Source organism: Neofelis nebulosa, chromosome 14, assembly GCF_028018385.1.
Source record: "Neofelis nebulosa isolate mNeoNeb1 chromosome 14, mNeoNeb1.pri, whole genome shotgun sequence".
Classification (NCBI taxonomy): domain Eukaryota; kingdom Metazoa; phylum Chordata; class Mammalia; order Carnivora; family Felidae; genus Neofelis; species Neofelis nebulosa.
Window position 1 is genome coordinate 6,994,192 of NC_080795.1, and position 21,631 is coordinate 7,015,822.

The 21,631-nt window shown below is 38.4% G+C and overlaps 1 protein-coding gene across 4 annotated transcripts in view; it reads left to right on the forward strand.

The window, feature by feature from the left end:
- Positions 1 to 21,631, forward strand: part of RP1 (RP1 axonemal microtubule associated) — a 202,090-nt gene that overhangs the window by 43,393 nt on the left and 137,066 nt on the right. For 3 of the 4 annotated variants that reach the window (XM_058699580.1, XM_058699579.1, XM_058699578.1), the window contains exons 2-4: positions 719 to 1,354; positions 2,174 to 2,345; positions 4,818 to 10,958. In XM_058699580.1, the coding sequence (XP_058555563.1) occupies positions 731 to 1,354; positions 2,174 to 2,345; positions 4,818 to 10,441 (6,420 nt within the window). In that variant the 5' untranslated portion in view covers positions 719 to 730 and the 3' untranslated portion in view covers positions 10,442 to 10,958. Of the gene's footprint in view, positions 1 to 718; positions 1,355 to 2,173; positions 2,346 to 4,817; positions 10,959 to 21,631 lie in introns of those variants that run through there. The other variant, XM_058699582.1, reaches the window with a different exon arrangement.

The following is a 21,631-nucleotide window of genomic DNA, read 5'->3' on the forward strand; positions in this document are numbered from 1 at the left end:
TGTTACAAATTTTCCCTGCATTTTTTATATCTGTAATGGAAACATTTTACATTATCTTAAAATGGCCCCCATTTAAGGATTCACATGATTCATTTCTTCTAGAATTTAATGTCAAGAAACATTTTCCTCTAGGTGAACTCATCTGGTTGTATGCAATAATTTGAGCTTGATAAACTTTTCCCGTCTCCCCCTTTTTTCCTGGCAGTCAAGGAAAAAAACCCCCAAATACATCTATCTATCGTATAACAAATACATATGTGTGTATGTATGTATGTGTGTGTGTGTGTGTGTGTAGACACACACACACACACACACTGGAAATGGCATGGCGTATATATTTTATAAACGGCTTTTTCACTTAGTAATAAATTATCATTTTTTATGCCAATAAACATAAAGTCATTTTTAATGGTTGTACAGCTGTCCATTGCATGGCTGTATATATAATTTATTTAACGACACCCCTATTGGTGTCTTTAGATTGTTTTCATCTTTAAATTACACATATCCTTATTTAACTGTTTTACCTGTGTCTTTTTATTGTAAGCCCCTTACAAGTTATCATTCAAAATAGGCAGGAATAATGAATGAATACATGGATTCTTGAAATCCTAGGAACAGCCTAGATACCTACAACTATAATTAGATTACATTTGAATTATCATGTATTGTTTATGGTGTTGTCACTGTCGAGATGAATAATTTTTTCCCTTTCGAGGTCTCGGCCAAAATGAGCGAAACTTCTTCCACTAGTTTTTCCGTGATTCATCCAACCTCTTCTGAAGGTCAAGGTCCTTCTCCTCGCCATTTGAGCGTCATGCATCCTGTTGTGGCCAAAAAGATCAGCTTCTACAAAAGCGGAGACCCGCAATTCGGTGGGGTCAGGGTGGTGGTCAACCCTCGTTCCTTTAAGACATTTGATGCTTTGCTGGATAACCTGTCAAGGAAGGTGCCCTTACCTTTCGGGGTGAGGAACATCAGCACCCCTCGGGGAAGGCACAGCATCACACGCCTGGAGGAGCTGGAGGACGGCGAATCGTACCTGTGCTCCCACCGGAGGAAGGTGCAGCCGGTGGACCTCGACAAGGCCCGCCGGCGCCCGCGACCCTGGTACAGCAGCCGGGCCATCAGCACGCAAGCGCACAGCTCCCCACCCACGGCGCCCGCCGCCGCCGCTCCCGGCATGCTACGCGCGCCGCGGAGGCTTGTGGTCTTTAAAAATGGCGACCCGAAGACGAGGCGCACGGTCGTTCTGAACCGAAGGGTTACCCAGAGCTTCCAGGCCTTCCTGCAGCACTTGATGGAGGTCATGCGGTTCCCGGTGACCAAGCTGTACGCCACGGACGGAAGGAAGGTGAGTGTTCAGGTGCTTCTCACGTCTGAGCTCCCGCCGTGTGGGACGTGGAAGGAGGCCCTGGAGAAGGAAGGCTTCTTGTGCCTGTGTGTGTATTCCCATCCTTGCGGGGTGGCGGGGGCTCACCTGGGTGGGTGGCCCCGTCGTTCTCTGGTCGGAATCCGAATCACTGCATTTCAGATTGGAATCTGAAATCGCTGCATTTCACCTGCAGCTGACAGCATGTTCCCAGGCCCTTTTCTCCGCTGGCTCAAGGAAGACCTTTGGCTACAGCTGGATATTTTGGTGGGGAATGCAGAGGCAGTACTGCATACCTTTGAAAGGTTTCTTTGGTGGGGCGCCTGGGTGGCTCAGTGGGTTAAGCTTCTGACTCTTGGTTTCAACTCAGGTCGCGATTCTCACGGTTTTGTGAGTGAGCCCCACACCAGGCTGTGTACTGCAGGGTGGAGCCTGCTTGGGGTTCTCTTTCTCTCCTTACCTCTCTCAGCCCCTCCTCTGCTCTCTCTCTCAAGGTAAATAAATAAACTTAAAAAATAAAAAAAAAACTAAAATAAATAGAAGTCTTTAGTTATAGCAGAAGACCAGAAGACCGATATCTTCAGCTAGTATGCTGGCTCAATAGGATGTTGATTTAACCACCTTCACCTTGATACTTGGTAACTTTGTATATAGTATTGATGCCTAAGGAATGCTTGGTGATTATCTCTTTCAAGCCCTAAAGGCTGTTGAATTGATCCCTTCTGCTAGAAAATGACCATATGAAAAGAACAAAATTTCATGTTGCTCATGTAAGGACCTTAACTCTTTGATTTCTTCTAGGTTCCCAGTCTCCAGGCTGTGATCCTGAGCTCTGGAGCTGTGGTGGCAGCAGGAAGGGAGCCGTTTAAACCCGGAAATTATGACATCCAGAAGTATTTGCTTTCTTCAAGATTACCAGGGGCCTCTCATCATGTGTATACCAAGGGAACTGCTAGGTCAGAAAGAAGAAAGAGTAAGTCACTTAAATATGTAGCCCTTATTTTTAGCCCTGAAGTGTGTGTGTGTGTGTGTGTGTGTGTGTGTGTGTGTGTGTGTATACATATATATATGTGTATGTGTGTGTGTGTGTTTTAGCCACAATATTAAAAAAAAATCCATGCTTAAGTGGCCAATTTCCTTCATCACATGAGAGAAAATGAGGGGGTCAAAAACATTCTAAACTGGAATTGGTCATATGAATAGTTGGAAAGAGTCATAGAGATTGTATGATTCTTTTTTAGATTTTCCCAAATCGATCAATGATATATTTGTTTAAATTGATGAGGTATGCTTGATTTGGTGGGGGGGGGGCATTTGATACCTAGATAAAGAATAAAAATGGCAGCCTTTCTTGATTTGGAGAGGAATTCTATGGAATTTGTAGAAGTGACATCTCTGGTTGTTGTAGAGATTTTTGCAAATAATACTATGTGGCATCATAGCTGAGCTCAGCAGGTTAGTTGAGTGTATTTTCAAAAGTCTCTAACTACATATGAAGTCTACTTTCTGAAGTTATTACAGTAAAAATTACAGGCCTCAGATCCATTTTTTATTTATTAAAAAAATTTCACATAGTCAATTCATGCTGGTTAATAATAATCCAGGTTGACAATTCCTTAGGAAATGCTACACAATATCGCATTATCCTTTGGGTAGGGGAGAGGAGGGTTTATTGATACCCGAGTGTGGGATGGGCTATAAATTCTCTATGAAGGTGTGGCTAATTGTATTATTCATTGTGCTCAATACTTTAGTCTCATTATTCATTGTGCACAGTTTTTTTTAGCTCTTTTGCTAAGGAACTGAGTGCCATTTATACTTAAATTTTGGGTTTTATGTAGGCACTGAATAATACACTCTTTAAGTAGTATTAACCCCTCTACTTATTGCTAACATGGGTGAAACTCATCTATTAGGGATAAACTCAATAGATATCTATTAATGTTTCTATTTTGTAGGCATTAGCTGCCAGTTGTCTGTTAAGCATATAGTAGTACTATTTCACTGTGCTCATTTACTAAAATGATTTCATTTTGTGTTTGATATGGGTTGCTGAATATGATTTTTGATGGTGTTAGGGAATCTAAGGGTTTTGTTAAATTTTATTTTAAGAAGTTGTAAGTGAAACATTTTTATTTGCAATTTTGGTAAATGTATACCAAAAATAGGAGAACATATTTTAGGTTTATACTCTGAAATGTTAAAGATATTTAATTGATGCCAAGAATATGCAAATGTATGCAACCTGCCTATAAGAATTTGATCGAGTTTAAGAAGCATGAGTACCAAAGTTGTCTTTGGGATGCACATTAAAAATATAACCAGATATCTGGATCTTTGTCTATCTCTATTCTCTTTTGTGCCCTATATCAAATCAATGCACTAGTTATACAAAGGGAATGCTAAATTAATAACTGTTACTTGATTAGTCTTGACATTTATTTATTTGTTTATTTTTGAGAGACAGAGAGAGAGAGTCTGTATGTAAATGGGGAGGGGCAGAGAGAGAGGAGACAGAGAACTGTCAGCATAGAGCCCAAATGCAGGGCTCGAACTCATGAACCGTGAGAACCAAAAGTCAGGTGCCAAAGTCAGATGCTTGACTGAACCACCTAGGTGCCCTGATTAATCCTGACTTTTAAATAAAGTCTAAAAATGTTTTAGCTTTCATAATGCTATAGTGCCTCTCTTGGAAATACAAAGACAGGAAAATAAATATTACGGTAACTTTTTACTTGCTTTGTTTGCATTGGTAAGCAGCGCTTCGTTAGACTCCAATTTTAGTACTGGTAAACAAAACAGCAAAACAGAGTCCCGCAAAAATCTTTTTTTTTTTGTTAGAATATTTAGCAATTTCTACTTTCTACTTATTAAAATTGCCTAATTAAACTAATTAAAATTAAAATTCTGTGAATCTTGTTATTTTAGTAGGATTATAGATTCTCTTTTTAAAAATTTTTATTTAAAGTTTATTCATTTATTTTTGAGAGAGAGAAAGAGAGAGAGAGAGAGAGAAAGAAAGCATACAAGTGGAGGATGGGCAGAGAGAGAGGAGAGAGAGAATCCCAAAAAGTCTCCACACTGCCAGCATGGAGCCCGATAGGGGGCTCGAACTCACAAACCATGAGACCATGACCTGAGCTGAACCAAGAGTTGGATGCCTAACTGACTGAGCCACCCAGACACCCCTAAAGGTTCTCGTTTTAAAAGTAGCTTCTAGAGATGCACCAGATATTACAGTGACTTCGAATTCAAATAACAAATGAATACATAGAAGTGAGAAATCTGCTAATAATATCTTACTATAAAATTTAGAAAATGTGGTATTTTTTATACTAATTATTTTTTTCTTTTCTTTCTTTGCTGCCTCTTCTATTGGATATTTATAACTTCTCTATCTTCTACACTTTGATGTGGGCATTTTTTACTCTCAAAATCTTGAAAGTGAGCACACATGTGCCTTCAAGCCCAAAGTCCCAGATTTATTCTGTTTCTTCCAACAAAATGCATAATAGTGATTGCTACTCAGACCATTCTTTTGCTTCTGAAAATTACTTGGCCTTAGAAAAAAAAGATTCTCAGAATTTATTGATATATCCTTCTGAAGATGATATTGAGAAATCAATTGTTTTTAATCAAGATGGCACCATGATAGTTGAGATGAAAGTTCGATTTAAGATAAAAGAGGAGGAAACCATAAAATGGACCACTGTCAGTAGAGCTGGTCTTTCTAATAATGATGAAAAGAGTGAAGTAGGCAGTTTTCCAGGAAGAACAGATGATTGTTCCTCTGGTTTAAAGATTGCAGCATGCTCATTGTCTGCAGATGTCTCATCTCTGAGGAAAGGCCATGATCAAGAGGGCAGTTTGGCTGGGGAGATAAACACTCAAACGACAGCTCGAGAGGCTGAAACTTGCACATCTGCTAGTTGGGAGAATGCTGCTATGGACACAGACACCATCCAGGAAACTCAGGATCAAGCGAAGCGTCATTTTTATCGGCCACCTACACCTGGGCCAAGGAGGGTGAGACAAAAGAAATCTGTGAAGGGGCGTGTGACCTTGGTATCTGAAACTGAAGTTCAAGAGGAAATGACTGGACAGTTTTCCTATAGTGAAGAAAGGGAAGACGGGGAAAACAAATCTGAGTATCACATGTTTACACATTCCTGCAGTAAAATGTCATCAGTATCTAACAAACCAGTGGTTGTTCATATAGATAACAATGAGAAGATAGAGGCATCTTTAGAAAGGAAAAAGGAAAGCAGACTGCTGAAGTCAGGTGCAGTACATACTGATGTTGTAGAAATTACAAGTGAAAAGGTGTTAGAGATGTCTCATAGTAATGGCTTGCCACAGGCTGCATCGGAACATTCAGTTGTGGAGGAAGGTATGGTTAATAGTGTAACATCAGACAACAAAACTAGTATCAAAAACTTAAGACCTTATGGTAACACCAGTGATAGATTCAGTCCTGTTTTAGCAGATACAACTCATTCTTTAAGTAATGACTCTGGAACTGACATAACTATTTTTGAGACCCCAGCTTCGGTAGGGTCCTCCACTGTCACCACAAGAATTGACAGACTAATTAATGAATGTGCTCAGCATGATTTAACAAAATTTCCAGCAAATGAAAAGCAGATTTCATCATCTGCTGCCAGCAAAAAGAAGATGAAATGTCAGCAACAAGTGATAAACTCCAGGCATCAGGATGGGAAGGTTGCAACCAAAGCAATTCTTAGTAAGAGTAAGAGAATAAACAAAGGAGGTAGAATTGCACAGGAAATCAGATTAAAGGATTCACACGGTTTCCTTAAAAGAGGAATACTTTGTGAGGAAGATCTCCATGCAAGTGATATGGTAATAGAATCAAATTATTCTTGTTCCAAAAGTGATCTCAGTCCTGTGACTCCCAAGAATATCCACGTACAGAATCCTATGAAAGTTCAAGGACTTTTAGCCAAAAGAAAATCCAGACCACTAAATAAAGTAAGTTTAGGAAGACCTGCAAAAAATGAAATTGGTCAAGGAGATAAAGTATTTCCCTATAATGACTTTAGGTGTTGCAAAAATAGTTTTGGAGATCAAAATTTATTTCATGTGTTTAACTTCCTTGAGCAAAACCCCAATGCTTTTTGTGGACCGCAGGCTCAAGCAGAAGTAGCATCTTGGTATTTGAGAGGAATGACAAAGAGAAGTATAGTTTCAAAAGTTAATAATTCACACATAACTTTGAAAACTCAGAAAAAACAAAAAGGAGATAAGTTGAAATTAAGTACTACTATAAGTAAACAACATGTTACAACCAGGGCAAATTCCTTAGCTTCTTTGAAAAAAGCTGTTTCTCCTGAGGATATTAGCCATCATTCAGTTCAAAATTATATACAGAGATGGTTGCAGAACATAAATCCACATCCAACCTCGCAACCTAGAAAATTAACTCCAGTGTGCAAAAAGGAAAGGAGTGTGGTAAGTTGTAACAACAGTAGTTTTGCAGAAACGAATTCCCACTCTAGTTCTGGAAAAGGAAATAATTCTGTTAGGGAAAGTAATAAACACGTAAGTAAAAATGCTGGTTTGGCAGGAAATAATCTAGGTAAAAAAATAGGTAAATCTTTTGACAAAGATACCAGTGAAGAACTTACTGAAGATCTCTGTGACAGCCAGGTTGAATCTCTGAATGATGCTTACTTACTTTCCTTGAATGAAAATTGTGCTATGTCACAGGCAGCTATTGATGATCATAATACTAAAATCCAGGTATGTGCTAAAAACTTAGGACCAGAGGTAAGCCTTGTTTACCAAGAAATAAACCTAGCTACAAAAAGACACAGTGTGGAGGCTGCTATTCAAGTAGATCTTGCAGAAGACACTTCCAAAGACCCCTTACCAGTCCTGGTGCTTCGCCAACTGCAAGCTTTACTTCCTAGTATTCCTAAGACTCATAATGGAGTTATTCAAATGCCAGGTTCACTTACAGATACTCCCTTTCCTTCCCCAATATCTAAGTCATATACCAATGTCCTTCTAGCTTGGCTTCTGGTGCTAACCTTAAAGGGAAGTATAAATAGCTTCTGCCAAAGTGATGCTCACAAGACTACCACCAGAACTTCAGAAATACTTGCATTATTAGAAGTCCTAAAGCATACTGCCATCACAGAGGAAGCTGATGACTTGGAGGCTGCTGTTGCCAGTTTAGCGGAGGCCACCACAAATCACCTTGGACTTGCTGAGAAAGAACAAGATACGGTTCCAATAGGACTTCCTGCAAATTGTTCCACACCCAACATTCAGAGAGTTCCCGAGTGCACTGAGAATGAAAAAACACAGAAACTCTCCTCTATAGATGGAGGCTACTCTGCCAGTGAGGACCATGCCTCTGAAGTCTGTGTTTCAGAGGTGACTTACTCTACATGTGAGATGTGCACTGGGAATAAGTCTTACCCTCCAAAAGAGGCTTGTAACCTCAGTGACGTTTTTTCACCTATTGATGGCCATACCGTAGATCAGACCTCCATGAATAAGGCTTGTCTCCTAGGAAAGGTCTGTTCACTTACTCATGCTCTGTCTTCTGATAAGGTTTGTGCTTATGAGGAAAACTGTGTTTATGAAGCAGCTTGCCCAATTGATGAGGCCTACATTCCCCAAAAAGACAATACCAATGACTTTTTAAATTCCAAAGAAAACACATGTACTGATAATTTGGAATTGACTGAAGAATTAGAAAGAGTTGATGAAGTTCAGAAAGACCTAACTATTTTGGCAGACCCTGGGTGTAATCATGGCTTTAATACATTGGTGTCACACCAAAATATCAGCAATTTAAGCCACTGTGGCTTTCCTCTAAATGAAACCGAACCAGAATTTGATGAGGAACATAGCTCTCTGGCTGAATTTAAAAATTATTCATTGAAGAAATTTCAAGGTCGAAATGCATATGCATCCTCTGATAAGGAAGACTCAAAGACGTCTGAAGAACCAGGCTCACTAACCAATAGCTTGACCTCCAGTGAAAGAAGCATTTCAGAATTGGAATCTTTTGAAGAATTAGAAAACCAAGACACTGATATCTTTAACACAAAGATACATGCAGAAGAACAGGCCACTGAAGAATTGATCCAAAAAGAATTCGAGGCTAGTAAAAATTTGGAATTGGTGGAAGTCTCTAGCAGGAACATTACAGAAGAAGAAAAAAGAAGTGGTGTAATTGGTGAGACAGTCAGTAGGAGGCTGGAAACACCACCATCTTTAGTTTTTTGCTATGATTCTAAGCAAAATAGTGAAAAGGAACTCAATGAAGGAGAAACGAAAATGAGAGTAAAAATGATGGTGAGAAGCATGGAAATTGGAAGTTATTCAGAGTCCTCTCTTGATTTTAAAAATTGCTTCACAAGACCAGTGACTTCTGATTGGTCAGACTTTAGACAGGACAGTGAGAATGAGCAGCCATCCAGTCATGGCCCCAATGGCAGTTGTGAGGAGATTGCCCAAGAGAAAGAATACAATATAGGGTTTGTTAAAAGAACAATTGAAAAACTTTATGCTAAAGGGGAGGTTATTAAACCATCTTTTTTTCCTGGGTCTACACACAGATCTCAGGTTTGTCCTTATAATTCTATGGAATTTCAGTGTGCTAGGAAAGTAGGTCTTTATGATTCTGAACGTCAGTCATTTGGCTCTTCTGAACAGGTATCTAGCATTTCATCTGTGTTGCAGAAATTTCCAGAAGAAGGCCAACATAAATGTGACTTTAATGGTGTGAGGGCCAATTATCATGGGGGAGACATTGTAGGACGTGGTACAAAACAAAATGATCATCACAGACTTGTCAGAGATCTGGAGGAAGGAGTACTGATTGATAAAGGCAAGTGGCTTCTGAAAGAAAATCATTTGTTGAGAGTATCATCTCCTGAAAATTCTGGCTTATGTGGCAATGCAGACACCACATCAGTGGATACTCTACTTAATAACAGCACTGATGTACCATATTCACATTTTGGAAATTTGGCCCCAGGACCAAACATGGCTGAGCTATCCTCTTCAGAATTGGAGGAACTGACCCAACCCCTTGAACTGAAATGCAGTTATTTTAACATGCCTCATTGTAGTGACTCTGAGCCTTTTTGTGAGGATTTGCTAGATGTTCAAAATAGAACTTGTGCCAAGGAGAGAATGACCAATGATCATGCAGAGGAGAAAGCTAGTCATAAGTCAGAAAGAGTATGTACATCAGTCACTCAGGTCTTCACGTCAGCTGGTAGCAAAGTCCATCCTGTCTCTGATGATACTATTAAAAACCAACCATTGCCTGGTAATAATGTAATTCATGGTGCACTTCAGGAAGGGGACTCTCTGGATAAACTCTATGCTCTTTGTGGTCAGCATTGCCCAATACTAACTGTTACCATACAACCTATAAATGAAGAAGACCGAGGATTTGCATATTGCAAAGATTCTGATATTGAAAATTTCCTGGGTCTCCATTTGTGGATGAAAATACACCCATATTTGCTACAGTCGAACAAAACCGTGTTTAGAGATAAGAACGATAAAGCAAGTGGTAGAAAAGCATTTATTGATAATGCCATTGATGATACCTTTAATCGGTTTTATTTTAATAATACATTTGACTTGATGGATAAAAGGAAATTAAGAAAATTAAAAAGAATTAGCTCCTTGGACTTAGAGGAAGAAAATAATTTAAAGAAATTTCAATTATATTTAAAGAAAACGTTTTGTGTGAACTTCTTGCACCCATCATTGTTGGTTGTAGATATTGTGAATTCAAATACACAGGACCCCAGCAGTCAGACGAATGAGATCTTTCAAGTAGTTGATGAGAATAACAACTTACTAAATAACAGATTCCAGAACTCAAGAACAAATCTCAACCAAGTAGTAAGAGAAAATATCAACTATCATTTCTTTGAAATGTGTGGTCAAGCCTGCCTATTTTACAAAGTTGAGACACCTTTAAGTATTAGCAACAGGAATACATTAGAAATATTTTATGTATTTGAGGATGAAGACCTTTTCATTTGGGAAGAGGAAAACCAATTTGACTGATCTTGAAAGCACTGATGAACAAGAAGATTTATAATTTCAATATCAGCGCCGCCTTTTTAAATCAGTGCATTTTCCCCCTCATAACATGATGAAACACAAGGGATGGATATAGACTAGATAACCTCTAAAAATTTCCCCCTTCTTTAAAATGAGCTTGCTCTAGAAAGCTTGCACTTGCATAATCTTGTTTGACTTTAAGTATTCCACTGTTCTTTATTTTTCCAAAAATAACAGACTCAGTTTTTATTGTTATTTTTGAATTTTCTGTGTGTGTTTTCCCTGAGTGTACATAATTTCCTATAACTGTGGGTTTTCTTCTAGGACATCACAAATGTCCTAAGGACAGGAATTATATCTTTTTTCTCTGTTTATATTGTCTGGTTTTTTTTTTGGTAAAATGTATATTGGTGAATAAAATATATTGGTGAATAAATGGAATAGACTTAGCCTCAAATGTACTTCCTTTATTAATTTTAACTACTGATTTAATAAAGGTATGATTGTAAGGTTTATACAACATTCTTGTAAGTTTCTTGTGCCAATGTCTTGAATCTAATTTCCTGGGAACATCTACCTAATGAACTTGTGAGCATTTCACTGGGACAGAATTAATCACTTGTTCTCATGATGAGAAAAAGATTCTTTACTACTATGCTTCTTCTCTATTACTTTGCCTAGAAATTATAATATATATATTTTTTAATGTTTTTATTTATTTTTGAGGCAGAGAGAGGCAGAGCATGAGCAGGGGAGGGGCAGAGAGAGAGGGAGACACAGAATCGGAAGCAGGCTCCAGGACCGTGAGATCATGACCTGAGCCGAAGTCAGATGCTCAACCAACTGAGCCACCCAGGCGCCCTGAAATTATAATCTTTTATACATTAGTAAAATGTCAAGAAATCCAAGTAAATCAGAAAAAAAAAAACAAGGAAAAACTTAAAGTATGCTCTGTGAAGAAAAATTAAAGGAGCTGGAATGATTTTAACTTGGAAAAGAAAAGAAAAAGGTGACTTTAAAATTCTCAGCATTGAAGAACTGCTGTGAAGAATTTGACGTTTTTTTTTTTTTATGTCGAGCTGCATAAATAAGAAATTTAATTAGGATATGAATAAAAACATGTCTAGAAGGATAAATAAATTTGATTAGACTATAAATTGCTTGTTTTGAATACATGGGGTATTTTGCCTGGGATTTATCCAGGGAACCTTTTAAGTAAAATTTCTCACACCTAATGATTATATGATGGTATAGAAACAAGTCTTATAAATCATTGGAGTCTATGTTTCTTGTCTGAAACTGACTCAGAGTAGAACAATTAATGTTTTTTGGAGCCACATATGGAGGTGCTAAAATAAATTTGGCATTGAGTAATTAAAGGTAACTAATTACATAAAAAAATATCAGTTCAGCGTGAGTCATAAATCCATAAAACATATGAGTTGCTATTTATTCCACCAGATAAAGACTGCCTCTACATAGAGTATGCTTTTTTTACATTAAGTGATAATGCTTTTCCCACTGAAAAGTGGAAGCTGTGGTGTTACGTTAGCTTCTGTAATGACCAATGAGAATTTTGTTGACATAAAAGGGCTGAAATTGTGGAGAAATAATAGGGGAGAAGAATTCATTTTGTGCGTACTTTATAGTAGTGTCTGAGGTAGTCTTGCAGATTTATTAAATGTAATCCTCATAAAGACTGTGAGTTTGGCTTTGCTATTCCCTTTTTATAGGTGAGAGAATCTAGAGCAGGCAGGTAAAGTATTTTCATCAGTGGTGCACAGTATCATGCCAGAATTTGAACCCAGACCTTTGTGCTTGAAAATCTGCTACTTTTACTACACCTTTGTTCTTTTTATATGAGGAAAGAGTGGTAAAATGTTTAAAAAATTATTTAGTGCTCTCCCCAAAGAAGAGAGAGAAGGAAATTATTTTTCTTTTTAATTCGGAAAGAGAATGATATTTAGATGTATCAAGGAAATTGGGGAAATCGCAATAGCTGGGAACTTTTGGGAAAATATGGCATGTAGCATATGATTTTTAGCGGTTTTACTACATACGTTACATTACTATAATGACACTACCGGCTGGGCCCAGATGATATTGGGAAAAAGAAGTTGAGAGTGACATACATGAATTGGTAATGCACGACTGGGTAATGTTCTTATTTAAGATAAATGGGTTGATATGCATTGATTCTGAGATTTGGAATCGCATCTTATATCATGTTTCTCTCCCAGTTCTAGCCTGTTGCGTGGAACATGGTAAGCACCTAGTAAATGTGTGTTGGATGGTTGCAAATGCTTTTTCTTTACCCCTTATCTTCAGATCCACACATGTAGGGAGATATGCAAAGAGGCTGAGGGATAGAACTGAGTTGTTTGTATTTTATGAAGCAATATTAAGTCATTCAAAAGGTCCGTGAAAGTGATTTTTTTCTTTTAACATTCAAATGATTAAACTTTTTTTTCACGAGACTTGCATTGAGAGGTAGAAGACTGAATGAAGCTTCGGAAGAAATTTAAGAATGTTACGCCGTCTTGGCTTTTGCTTTAAAAATGAAGTGCTAGCCTATTGTGTTTTGGAGAATACAGCCAAGTTCAGAGTCTTGGAATCCAGGTGGAACGGTGTAGTTATTGTTTATGCCCACAAGATGTCAGCTGTGCTATGCTTTGCCAGCAGCTCCGTTGCAGCACTCAGAAGGAGGCTTGCAAGGCCAAAGGGAGTGCATCCAAGACTGGGCCACTCTCTGGGCAGTTTGCTTCTGCTTCAAAGGAAAGTGAGGATCCATTTGTACAACTCCCCTCCCACACAAGTCTTAAACCCAGAGGGCATATCAAGAATCGGAATTAGAGGAAACATTCTGTTAGTAGCAAGGAGCTGAAGTTCAAAAGTAGAGGCGATGTTAAAAATGCAAGCTGTCCAAGAATCCTCAGAGTTGATCCCAAGGAAAGGTGAATTTTGAGAGAGTGGGGACAGCCCCAAATCCGAACTCAAGTTGAAACTAAGTTAATGAGTCATTGGTTCAGTGATTTCTACATGAAGTTTTCAGATATCTTAATCTTTCAGTGACATAAAGCACATGTCCCGTTTTCAGGGTTTATATTGAGGTTTCAAAGCCATGTTTCATGTTTGTGACACTCATTTTGTTAGTTTTCTCATCTGTAAAATGGGACCACCACTTTAAAGGTTTTATGACGTAGCTACCTTACAAGATTGTTGTGAGAGGATCACTTCAGGAGATGCTTGTAAAAACGTTACAATGTGCTCAATACATTTTAGCTGGTTTGTTTTTTATTTACAACTTAAATTTTGTTACCCTTTTAAAAAATTGAGGTATAGCTAACACACAATGTTATATGAGTTTCAGGCACACAGCGTAGTGACTTGACAACTCTATATGCTGTGCTCTCTAGAAGTTGTAGCTACCATCTGTCACCATGTAACACTATTACAATACCACCAACTGTATTCCCTGTGCTGTACCTTTTATCCCTGTGACTTCCTCATTCCGTAACTGGAAGCCTGGACCTACCGCTCCCATCCCATTTTGCCCCTCCCCCTCCCCCCTGCCCTCTGGCAACCACCAGTTTTTTTGTGTGTTTATGGGTCTGTTTCTGCTGTTTTGGTTTGTTTTGTTTTTTAGATTCTACGTATAAATGAAACCAAACGGAATTTGTTTTTCCCTAACTAACTTATTTCACTTAGTGTAGTGCCTCCCAGGTACATCCACGTTGTTGCACATGGCAAGGTCTCATTCTTTTTTATGGCTGAATAATATTCTGTGCATGTGTATACCACTCCTTTATCCATTCATCTGTTGTTGGACATTTGGATTATTTCCGTATCTTGACTATTGTAAATAATGCTGCAGTAGACATAGGGGTGCATATATCTTTTTGAATTACTGTTTTTGTTTCCTTTGGTGGCATTACTGGGTCATATGGTATTTCTATTTTTAATTTTTTTGAGAACCTCTGTAATGTTTTCCACAGCAGCTGCACCAATTGACATCTCCACCAGTAGATGGAGGTTCCCTTTTCGCCACGTTCCCGTCGCCACTCGAAGGTTCCCTTTTCGCCACGTCCTTGCTAAAACTTACTTCTTATTTTCTTAATACTAGCCATTCTGACAGGCACGAGGTGATGTTTCATTGTGGTTTTAATTTGCATTTCTGTGATGATTAGCGATGTTGAATATCTTTCAAGTATCTGTTGGTCATCTTTGCAAAAATAACTATTAAGGTTCTCTGCCCATTTTTAATCAGATTATTTATTTTTTTGGTGTTGAGTTGTGAGTTCTTTATATGTTTTGGATATTAACCCCTCATTAGATATATCATTTGCAAGTATCTCCTTCAATTCAGTGCATTGCCTTTTTTTGTTGTGTTGATGGTTTCCTTTGCTGTGCAAAACCTTTTTATTTTGGTATGGTCCCAATAGTTTTTGCTGCTGTTTCCTTTGCCTGAGAAGACATAGCTGGAAAAATGTTGGTAACAGCGATGTCCAAGAGATGAATGCCTTCTTTTGGTTGTTGTTTTGTTTTAAAGGAATTTTATGGTTGCAGGTCTCATGTTTAGGTCTTTAATACATTTTTAGTTTATTGCTATGTATCGTGTAAGAAAGTGGTTTAGTTCCATTCCTTTGTATGTAGCTCTCCAATTTTCTAACACCATTTATTTAAGACTGTCTTTTCCCAATGGTATATTATTGCCTCCTTTGTTGTAGATTAATTGATCATATAGATTGGGTTTATTTCTGCCCTCTCTATTCTGTTGTACTGATCTATGTGTCTGTTTTTGTGTCAGTACCATACTGTTCTGATTACTGTAGCTTGTAGTATATCTTGAAATCTGGAATTGAGATACCTCCAACGTTGTTCTTCTTTCTCAAGATTGCTTTGGTTATTTGAGGTCTTTTGTAGTTCCATACAAATTTTAGTCTTGTTCTCGTTCTGTGAAAAATGCTGTTGGTATTTTGATCGGGATTGCATTGAATCTATAGATTGCTTTCAGTAGCATGGACATTTTAACAATATTAGTTCTTCCAATCCATGAGGATGGAGTATCTTTCCATTTGTTTTCTTTCATTTCTGTGTTCAGTGTTCTATACTTTTCGAAGAATAGGTCTTTCAGCATCTTGGTTAAATTTATTCTTAGGTTTTTTTTTTTTTTTTTTGTACAGTTGTAAATGAGATTGTTTTCTTGATTTCTCCTTCTGCTACTTTGTTACTAGTGTATAGAAATGCAACTGATTTTTGTATATTAGTTTTGTATTTTGAAACTTCAGTGAATTCATTCACCAGTTCAATAGTTTTTTGTTGGAGACTGGGGTATTCTAAATATAGTATCATGTCATCTGCAAATAGTTACAGATTTACCTATTATTTACTTATTTGGATATCTTTTATTTCTTTTTCTTGTCTGACTGCTGCAGCTAGAACTTTCAGTACTATGTTGAATAAAAGTGGTGCGAGTGGACTTTATTGTCTTATTCCTGATCTTAGAGGAAAAAATTTCATGTTTACACCATTGATTATGATGTTAGCTGTGGGTTTGTCATATGTGGTCTTTATTATGTTGAGGTATGTTCCCTCTAAACCCACTTTGTTGAGAGCTTTTTTAAAATTAAAAAAAATTTTTTTTTAACATTTATTCATTTTTGAAACTGAGAGAGACAGAGCATGAGTGGGGGAGGGGCAGAGAGAGTGGGAGACACAGAATCATAAGCAGGCTTCAGGCTCTCAGGTGTCTGCATAGAGCCAGAAGCGGGGCTCGAACTCACGGACTGCGAGATCGTGACCTGAGCTTGAAGTCAGATGCCTAACCGACTGAGCCACTCAGGTGCCCTGAGAGTTTTTTTTTTTTTTTTTTAATTATGAACAGTTGTTGTATTTTATCAGATGTTTTTTATGCATCTATTGAGATGATCAAATGTTATTTTTCTTTCTTCTTGTTAGTGTGATGTATTCGTGAATATTGGGCCATTCTTTTATACCTGGAATAAATCCCATTTGATTGTTGTAAATACTTTTTAAAAATATATTGTTGAATTTGGTTTGCTAATACTTGGTGAGGATTTTTGCATGTACGTTTATCAGAGATACTAGCCTGTAGTTTTGTTTTTGTTTTTTTTTGTTGTTGTTTTTTTGTAGTGCTTTTGTCTGGCTTTGGTATCAGGATAATGGTGACCTTGTAGAACAAACTGGGAACTTTTTCTCCTGTATCTTTTGGAATAGAAAAGAATAGGTATTAACTATTTTTTAAACGTTTGGTAGATTCTGCCTATGAAACCATCTGGTGCTGGGCTTTGTTGGGAGATTTTTGATTATTGATTCAATGTCATTACTAGTAATTGGTCCCTTCAAATTTTATATTTCTCTCTGATTTAGTTTTAGGAGATTATACGTTTCTAGTAATTTATCCTTCTAGGTTGTCCAATTTGTTGGCATCTAAGTTTTCATAATATTTTCTTATAATTCTTTGTATTTTTGTGGTGTTTGTTGTTATTTTTCCATTTTTGAGTTTGAGTCTTTTCTCTATGTGTCTGTCTGTTTTTATGACAAATCCAGCTAAAGGTTTATCAATTTTCTTGATCTTGTAAAATCGCCAGCTCTTAGTTTCATTGATTTTTTTTTTTCTGTTATTCTGTTAGTCTCTATTTCATTCAGTTTTGCTTTTATCTTTAGTATTTTTTCCCTCTACTAGATTTGACTATTCTTCTTTTTCTAGCTCCTCTGGTATAAGAGTAGGTTGTTTATTTGATATTTTTCTTGTTTCTTGTGATAAGCCTGTATCACTATAAACTTTTCTTTCAGACCTGCTTTTGCTTTGTCCAAAAGATTTTGGATCATTATCTTTTCATTTTCATTTGTCTCCATGCAGTTTTTGGTTTCCTCTTTGATTTTATGGTTGACCCATTATTGTTTAGTTGCATGTTGTTTAGTCTCCATGTATTTGTGTTCTTTTCAGATTTTTTCTTATAATTGATTTCTAGTTTCATGCTATTGTGGTCAGAATAAATGTTTGATATAATTTGAGTATTCTTAAATTTTTTGAGACTTGTTTTGTGGCCTAATATGTTATCTATCCTGGTTAATGGTCTGTGCATACTTGAAAAGTTACCAGTGTATTTTACACGGGTTACAGTGTTACCATTGTATTCTGCTGGCTTTGGATGGAATGTTCTGTACATATTTGTTAGGCCCATCTGGTTTAATGTGTCATTCAAAGCCACTGTTTCTTTGTTGAATTTCTGTCTGGATGATCTATCCATTGATGTAAGTGGGGGTGTTAAAGTCCCCCATTATGATTTTATTACTGTCAATTTCTCTTTTGATATCTCTTAATGTTTGCTTTATGTGTTTAGGCATTTTGTGTTGGGTGCATAGATATTCACAGTTGTTATATCCTCTTGTTCGGTTGATTTATCCTTGTGTAGTGCTCTCTTTGTCTATTGCTACAGTCTTTGTTTTAAACTTCATTTTGTTTAATAAGCATTGCTCCCCCAGGCTTTTTTTTGCTTCCGTTTACACAGTACATGTTTTTCTGTCTGTGTGTGTCTTTAGGTCTGAAGTGAGTCTCTCATAGGCAACATATTAGATGAGGTTTTTTTTATTTAATCCATTTAGTCACACTGTGTCTTTTGAATGGAGCATTTAGTCCATTTAAAGCAATTTGGGGTGCTGGGTAGCTCAGTTGGCTAAGCGTCTGACTCTTGGTTTCGGCTCAGGTCATGGTCTCGTGGTTCGTGGGTTCAAGCCCCCCTTTGGGATCTCGGTTGGCAGCACAGAGACTGCTTGGGATTCTCTGTCTCCCTCTCCCTCTGCTCCTCCCCTGCTGTCTGTCTCTCTCAAAATAAATAAGCATAAAAAAAATTTAATGATGGGTATGTCAAATGGTATTGCTATTTTGTTAGTGTTCTGATTATTTTGTAGTTCTTTCTTTCTTTCTTTCTTTCTTTCTTTCTTTCTTTCTTTCTTTCTTTCTTTCTTTCTTTCTTTCTTTCTTCTGTATTCCCTTTGGTTTGATGGCATTGTTTAGTTTATGTTTGGCTTTCTTTGTCTTTTTTTTTTATGTATTATAGGTTTTGATTTGTTGTTACCACTGGGTTCTCATATAACATCTTATGTGTATAGCAGTCTGTATTAAGTTGAGGTTGCTTAAGTTTGAACACATTCTAAAAGCATTAAGTTTTTATTCCTCCATGTTATTCCTCCATATGTTTTACATCTTTTTATGTATCCCTTGACTGATTTTTTTTAGATACAGTCATAATCGATTATGCTGCTTTTGTATTCTAACCTTCATACTGGTTTTATAAATGATTAATTTACTACATTTACTATAGTTTATATTTACCTGTGGAACTTTTTCTTTTCATAATTTTCTTCTAGTTATGGTCTTTGCTTACCATTGAAAGCATTCCCTTTAACATTTCTTATAGGGCTGGTTTAATGGTGATGAACTCCTTTTAACTTGTTTGTCTTGCCCATTATGAATGGCAGCCTTGCTGGATAGGGTATTTTTGGTTAGAGGTTTCTTCCTTTTAGCACTTAAAATGTATCATGCCACTTCCTGCTGGCCTGCAGAGTTTCTGCTGAAAAATCTGCTGATAACCTTATGGGATTTCCCTGCATGTAACTGTTTCTTTCTTCTTGCCACATTAAACATTTCCTATCATTATTTTTTGTCAGTTTAATTATTACGTATCTTGGTGTGGCCCTCCTTGGGTTCATCTTGTTAGGGGCTTCTGTGCTTCTTGGACTTGGATGACTGTTACCTTTCTTAGATGAGGGAAGTTTCCAGCTATTTCTTCAAATAAGTTTTCTGTCCCTTTGTCTCTTCTCCTTCTGAGGGTCCCATAATGTAAATGTTATTATGCTTGATGATGTCACTGGCCTTCCTTAACCTATTCTAATTTTTTATTATTCTTTTTTCTTTTTGCTGTTCAGCTTAGTTGCTTTCTAAAGCCCTGTCTTCCAGATTACTAATTTATCTTTCTGCATCATTTAGTCTGCTTTTAATCACCTCTAGTGTACTTTTAAATTTCACTTCTTGAACTCTTCAGGTCTGACTCGTTCTTTCTAGCTCATTGTTGAAGTCCTCATTGAGATCCACTCTTTTCTCAAGTCCAGTGAGTATTTTTACGACAATTACTCTGAATTTTTTCTTAGGCATATTGCTTATCCTTGTTTCATTTAGCTCTTTTGCTGGGATTTTTGTCTTGTTCTTTCATTTGTGACACATTTCTTTGTCTCCTTACTTTGTCTAACTCTGTTTCTGTGTATTGAATAGATCAGCTACATCTGCCCGTCTTGAGAGTAGTGGTCTTGTGTAGAAGAGGTCATGACTTATCTGTTAGCACAGTCCTTCCTGGTCTCTAGAATCAGGCACTGTTGGTGTCCTGTGTGGGTTGCATGTATGCTACTCTTGTGACTGAGCCACTGGTTGCCTTCAGCCTAACTCAGTTGCAGTGACCCATTTTGCCCACTGTGGGTGCACCGGGCAGGGTCCTCGTGCTGTTGAGAGGCCTGTCTGACGTCACTCTAGGCTCCTTGGTGGATGGGGCCAGCAGTAAGACTAGCTGTCTGCAGTTTGCTTCCCACCTCAGCTGCAGGTGCACCGAAGGACAGGGCTTGCTCTCTTGGCAGCCAGCTAGGAGGCTGGGCTATGAGAACTGCAGGGCTCACTGGTGTCTGGGGTTATCTATCCCCTCCCCATTTTCTTGGTTCCTGCCAGGGATCCTCACGTGGTATGGCTGGGCAGGAGCTGCTTTGGAGGGATGCTGCTAAGGCAGGTAGGTTGGGTGGGGCGGTCCACAAGGGAACACTGGGGTAGGGCATGTGGTGCTAACAAAGTAGATAGGAGCGTGTTAGCACTGGCTCCCACAAACATCTGGCTACCTAGACTGGGGGTGGGAAAGAGAAATGGCGTCTGGCAGCACTTTTGTTTCTGGAAAAATCTCTTGAAGATCCCTACCCCTCCAGCACATATTCCAAGAGTAGTCAGTAAACCTTCACATATACCTCAGGTGATTTTCAAAATGCTGCTTCTTTGCTGTGTCTAAGGCTGAGTTATTTATTATGCTGGATATTTAAAGAGTAGAGACTCAGTTTCCTGTTGTCCTCTAGCTCTTTTGGCATTAAGCTCACTAATTTGTAGAGTTATTGGAGTTAAGCCCTACTGATTTTATTTATTTATTAAAAAAAATTTTTTTAACGTTTATTTGTTTTTGAGAGGCAGAGCACGAGTGGAAGGGCAGAGAGAGAGGGAGACACAGAATCGGAAGCAGGCTCCAGGCTCTGAGCTGTCAGCACAGAGCCCGACGTGGGGCTCGAACCTACCCCACTGTGAGATCATGAACAAGTGACTGAGCCACCCAAGCACCCCTGATTTTTAAAGCTCCCAAAGTTAAGCCTTAGTGGTTTTCCAAACCAGATGTTTTGGAGACTGATCTTTCCAGTGCAGGTCCCCAGTGCCTGGGGTGCTTAGTGTGGGGTCTGATCCTTTTGCTTCTCTGTGCTTGTGGTGCCCCTCCTGTTTGTGGATAGTCCTGCCAGGAGTTTAGTTCCTAACTGTGTCTTTGCCCCTCATACCTTTTTTGATATGGCCTTTTCTCCACAACTAACTGTGGAAGGTCTGTTCTGCTACAGGTCATTTTCAGAGTTAGTTGTACAGATAGAGCTGTTATCTTAGTTTGTCCATGGAGCAAGGTGAGCCCATGATTTTCCTAATTTTTCTTCCCGAACTATCACATGCTAGTTCTTTTTTTCAGAAAAGCCATTAGTGTCCATGACTTTTAAAAATACACTTTAGAAAATTTTATTTCTGAGAGAGAGAGAGTGTGTGTGTGTGTGTGTGTGTGTGTGTGTGTGTGTGTGTTTTATCAAATAGCTAGGTGGACCCTGGCTGCTGGCATGCACTGCCGTGGCCGCTGGGTCTCACCTTGGTTGCCCGGCAGTGGAGGCTTGTTGTCAGGAGTCAGGCTGAGAGCATGTAGAAGCACAGTGAGCCCGGTGGTGCAGGCCAGTGACAGGAAATTGGGTCGGAATCACGCCCACAATCGTCAGTGGGTCTGTCTGTTGGCGTGCACCCCGTGGCTGCAGGGTATTCCCACAGGCGTGCACGTGGCAGTGGAGGCCATGGTGAGGGTTGGGCTGGGAGCATTCAGGTGCACAGCTGGCACCTCTGGC